Source organism: Prunus persica, chromosome G2 (genome assembly GCF_000346465.2).
Source record: "Prunus persica cultivar Lovell chromosome G2, Prunus_persica_NCBIv2, whole genome shotgun sequence".
In the NCBI taxonomy this organism is placed as follows: Eukaryota; Viridiplantae; Streptophyta; class Magnoliopsida; order Rosales; family Rosaceae; genus Prunus; species Prunus persica.
Window position 1 is genome coordinate 20,931,828 of NC_034010.1, and position 5,349 is coordinate 20,937,176.

Below are 5,349 nucleotides of genomic sequence, written 5' to 3' on the forward strand. Positions count from 1 at the left end.
GTTGACTTGAGTGGACATGACCCGGTCAAGTCAATGTTGTGGTTGAGTGGACATGACCCACAAGATGCAGAAAAACTTGTATTAAACCATCTCAAGACGAGTCAAGTCGACTCAATACTGACAATAATTTGTGGAGCCAAGCACGCGCATTCATTCTTCCAACCAATACCAAATTTCCACAAGTGTTATCATCCAGTAATTTCCCCAATTCATTGAAATATATTCATGGCATGTTTACTAATCCGTAATTGGATTATGAGGAATTGAATTGAGGATGAATTAAATTGAGGAGGAGTTGGATTGAGGAGAATTAGATTCCGGATTCTTAATGAAGTTGTTCACTAAATCATATGGATTGAGGGGAGTTATATTCCGAATTCCTATTGAAGTTGTTTACTAAAAGTAAATTTAGGTTTTAACCACAAAAAAACTTTCACTTTTGGAAAAAGCCAAAGCTTTTTCAAAAAAGACAGAAAAACCTCTTAACTTTTAAATTAAAGACATGCAAATGTAAAGGATTCCTTAGGAAATTCAAAAATAAATAAGGGCAATTTTGTCCATCTTTGCTTCTTTTAAAAAATTTCTCTCTCTTTTGGGTTTTTCCAAAGTCTCCCTTTACTAAACCATATGGAATTGAGGTAGGAGTGGTACTAATTACTAAAATGTCCTCATTTTTAGGTTAAAGTAGATGGCATATTTGGAATTTTGAAAATTGTGTGATTATATAATGGGTAAAAAAGATGAATTTCTAATGGGTGAATTCTCCAGGAATTAAAATACCACCTCCTATTTAGGAATTGAATTCCTCCAAAATCAGGCATTCAATTCCTAATTTTGTGTGGGCCCGCTTACATTTCAATTCCTTGATGTGAAGTAAATGCAGGAATTCTCCATAGGCGGAATTTAATTCATTATGAGAATTCTAATTCCTGATTAGTAAACATGTCATCAGACCAGAAGAAAAAGAAAGGCTACCTAATGAACTTTATGCAAAGACTATAATTCAATAGATAATGCGTGTTCCAAATTAATAATTCCATGGTTCATTCAATTACTAGCAGAAGTGGATCATGGATGTGGTCCTGTATAAATATGTGGCTTCAGACCTAACAAAGAAGAAAAAGGAAACAAAAAAGTCTTAGTCAATAATATGACAAAATTTGCATACTATTCAAGCTCGTAAAGAGTTTCTTTTTTCTCCCCTATATATTGTGATACAAGCTCGGAGACAACCATATATCAATAATTAAACCCTAAACAATTGGATCGTGTTGATCTTGCCTTTCAATCTTTTAACATGCAGGGCCACAGAAGGTGCTTGAAACTCTTTCTTGCATTTGCGCTGCTTTTGCTACAGTACGCCAAAGGAGGAGAGGTGGACCACAGTCAGAAGGATACTAACGTGACTAGAAGGTGCAAAGAGAGGGAGAGGCAAGCACTCCTTGCATTCAAGCGTGGCCTGGTGGATGATCACAATCTCCTCTCTTCATGGAGTTCCGAAGCCCAGAAACAAGATTGTTGCAGATGGATAGGAGTCTCTTGTAGCAACCAAACAGGTCATGTTGTTGGACTTGATCTTTCAATCGATGTTCTCGGCGGATTTGACATTTTACGAGGTAAGGTGATTAGTCCTAAACTGATTGAGTTGCAGCATTTACAACATTTGGACCTCAATGAGATTAATTTCACTGGAAGCCAATTTCCAAATTTCATTGGTTCTCTAACCAATTTAAGATACCTTGATCTGTCTTCGACTAATTTGGGAGGCAAGTTTCCAAGTGAGGTCGGAAATCTTACGAACTTGGTGTATCTGGACTTAAGGGGTAATTACTTTACAAATATAGAAAATCTCGATTGGCTTCCTCTTCTTTCATCATTAAGATATTTGGATTTGAGTTTCACGAATCTCAGCAATGTTTTCGATTGGCCGGAAGCCATTAATAAGCTTCCTGAACTAACAAACTTGACACTATGGGCATGTGATCTTCATTCTCCAATTCTTTCCACTCTTTCCTACATAAACTCTTCTAAATCTCTTGCTAGCGTTGACCTGTATTCCAACCGTTTGAATACTTCTTCAATATTCGTATGGTTGTCCAACTATAATACCAGCCTTGTTCATCTTGACCTCTCTTGGAACCTTCTAGCCGGTTCAATTCCTGATTTTTTTGGAAACATGAGCTCTCTGGTACAACTTGATCTCTCTTTTAACCAACTTGAAGTAGAGGACCCGCATTCTTTTGCCAGGTTATGTAGTTTGCAAGAATTGTATCTCTCAAGCAATAATCTGAGTGGACAACTTTCTAAATTTGTTCAAATATTATTCTCTACTTGTGCTCAAAACTCATTGGAGATTTTGGATCTCTCTGGGAATCATCTTGCAGGGTCATTACCTGATCTTACACACCTTTCATCTTTGGTAATCTTGACTATTAGTTACAATCAATTAAGCGGAGAAATACCTGAAAGTATAGGGCTAATGTCGAAGCTCCAAACTATTGAATTTAACATGAATTCTCTGGAAGGAGTGATTTCAGAAGCTCATTTCTCAAATCTCTCCAAATTACAATATTTGGATTTATCTTCTAACTTGCTAGTTTTAGACTTCCATGCTGATTGGATTCCTCCTTTCCAATTGGACACAATAAATTTGAGGTCTTGCAATATGGGTCCAGATTTCCCAAAGTGGCTTCAAACTCAAAAAAAATTCTCAACGCTTGATATTTCTGATGCTGGAATTTCTGACATCTTTCCAAGTTGGTTTTGGAGTTTATGTCGTAATGTGATACTTGTGAATCTCACAAGCAACCAAATTAGAGGTACATTTGCAAATTTAACATTGGAATTTTCACAGTTCCCTGCACTACATCTGAGTTCGAACAAGTTGGAAGGTCCAATCCCCTCATTTCTATCAACAGCCTCATATCTGGATCTCTCTTATAATAAACTTTCGGGGTCAATTGCATTCCTGTGTTCAAGTGCAGCTATTTATTTAGGCTTTCTTGACCTCTCAAGCAACAATGTTTCTGGACAAGTTCCAGATTGCTTGACACATTTGGAGAATCTAGTCATGCTTGATTTGAGTTACAATGCTTTGTCCGGAAAAATTCCTGCAACAATAGGCTCTGTATTTCGGATTGAAACACTAAAATTAAGAAGCAATAGATTTGTGGGACAATTGCCTTCGTCATTGAAGAATTGCACAAGTTTAGTAGCCCTTGATGTTGGGGATAATAAATTATCCGGACCAATACCTGAATGGTTAGGGGTTAGCTTAAAGCAATTGGTTATCCTGATGCTTTCGTCTAATCACTTCAACGGAAGCCTGCCCTCACAATTATGTCATCTAACACACATTCAAATTTTGGATTTCTCCATGAACATCATCTCTGGAAGCATACCCAAATGCCTCACCAATTTAACTACTCTGGCTCAGAAAGGAAATTCAAGTCTGAACATCTCACATTCTTATGAAATTTCTACCATCAATTTGGTAGATTTTTATGACGATGATGCAACCTTTATGTGGAAAGGAGGAATGCAGACATACAAAAGTACTTTGGGGCTCGTGAAGAGAATTGATCTGTCAAGCAATAAATTAACAGGGGAGATTCCGAGTGAAATCACTCATCTTGTTGGGTTAGTTTCTTTAAACCTATCGAGAAACCAATTAACAGGTCAAATAACTCCAAAGATCGGAAACTTGCAGTCATTGGATTCTCTTGATTTGTCACGAAACCATATAGACGGAAGAATTCCAACAAGCCTTGCTCGGATAGATCGTCTTGGTTTCTTGGACTTGTCATATAACAACTTGTCTGGCAAAATTCCAGTCGGAACTCAACTCCAAGGCTTTGATCCCTCTTTTTATGCTGGGAATCTTCAACTCTGTGGACCTCCACTTAAAAAGATGTGTGCTGATGAAGTGGAAAAAGGTCAAAGTGAGCAAACTGACTTCATCAACCAAGAGGACAAGGATGAGCTAATAACACCGGGATTCTACATTAGTATGGGGCTTGGATTTGCTGCTGGATTTTGGGGAGTTTGCGGCACCTTGATATTTTCAAGGTCATGGAGATACACATACTTGAAGTTCTTGAATGATTTAAATGATTGGCTTTTTGTGAGGATAGCTTTGTTGAAGCGGCAATTGAGGGATGCTTAATTAAAAAAGATCAATGGTAAGTAATCTCTCTTTCTCTCTCTCATTGTTTATTATTATTTTATTGACTTAATCAACATGCATGATTAATTTAGTTTTTCTAATTTTTTATATTCATGCAAACTAACTGGTTTTTTTTTCTTCTTTTTTGTTTTTTGTTTTTGCATTTTATCTTTTTATCCAGCATCTTCGGAGACATGTCTTCCCTACAATCAAAATGGTGCAAAGTTGCCATGGACAGTTGGAGTGTCTGAACTCCTTAATAAGAAGATTAGTGGATGGGTTGGCCCGAAACTGTTTGTTTTGGTTTGTTGTCGTAATTATTCCCTGTTTTGTTTGGATGTGTTGTCGTTTCCTTTCCTTTGTAATATATGGGCACCCTCTTTGTTTTGAATAGAAAACTGAAGCTCCCAGAGCATGACTTGGCATGTTAGCGGCCTTGCCTCATTATTATGAAACTTATTGGTCAAGAATTTGCTCTATTGTCAACGGAATCCAGTCTAGTAAAAATCCATTTTTTTTAGTATTGCTTGAGTCAAATGATATGGGTAGAATATTTTTCAGGTTGTATTTCATTTTCCAAAAGAACGTATTTATAGTACAAGGATGTAACTCTAGTAGGGTCAAACTAGGAAACAAGATAAAATCCTAATTACACAATATCTGTACAAAAGAAATAAATATAATCATAATAAACTAGGAAATAAATATCATAATTAAGCTATGATCTCGCTAATAGCTTATACTAAAAAAAAAAAAAAGCAGAAAACCTATTTATATTTTTAAAATTTGAGGATGCGTCTAATAGCTTAATCAGAAATAGTTTTAGAAAACAAAAACAATGAAACCATTTTTGTTAAGTTTAATAAACAAATTGTTCCAAAAATGATTGCCCAAATCAAGCACAATAATATAGTTATAATGTATATGGACTTTTATAGCCGGAGAGAATGAGAAATGCATGCCAACAATTAATAATAAAATGCACATATTCTCAGTTCGCACATATGAAGGATTTTTTTATATTCTTTTTTTGGGTCAACTCAAATCTCATCACATATTTCAAGCGGCACAATAAGGTGAAAAAAGACACGTTTGTTATAAAACAAGGGAGAAGTTGGAGAGAATTGAGGGAGAGAGAGAGAGGAAGAGAAACTGATCTTTATCATTCATATCAGATAGTGTAA

At 36.0% G+C, this 5,349-nt stretch overlaps 1 protein-coding gene across 2 annotated transcripts; it reads left to right on the forward strand.

Annotated features, from left to right (window-relative positions):
* LOC18785913 (probable LRR receptor-like serine/threonine-protein kinase At1g34110) lies at positions 1,223 to 4,923 on the forward strand. 2 transcript variants are annotated; one of them, XM_020558277.1, is made up of 3 exons: positions 1,225 to 1,616; positions 2,385 to 4,181; positions 4,347 to 4,923. In XM_020558277.1, the coding sequence occupies exons 1-2, from the start codon at positions 1,298 to 1,300 to the stop codon at positions 4,163 to 4,165; spliced, it is 2,100 nt and encodes a 699-aa protein (XP_020413866.1). In that variant the 5' UTR covers positions 1,225 to 1,297; the 3' UTR covers positions 4,166 to 4,181; positions 4,347 to 4,923. The 2 variants fall into 2 exon arrangements, with proteins under 2 accessions (XP_007218828.2, XP_020413866.1); XM_007218766.2 differs by having other exon boundaries at positions 1,223 to 4,181.

What these genes read in the sequence shown, in the direction of transcription:
- LOC18785913 (XM_007218766.2), top strand. Translation starts at nt 1,298, where the DNA reads ATGCAGGGCCACAGAAGGTGCTTGAAACTCTTTCTTGCATTTGCGCTG.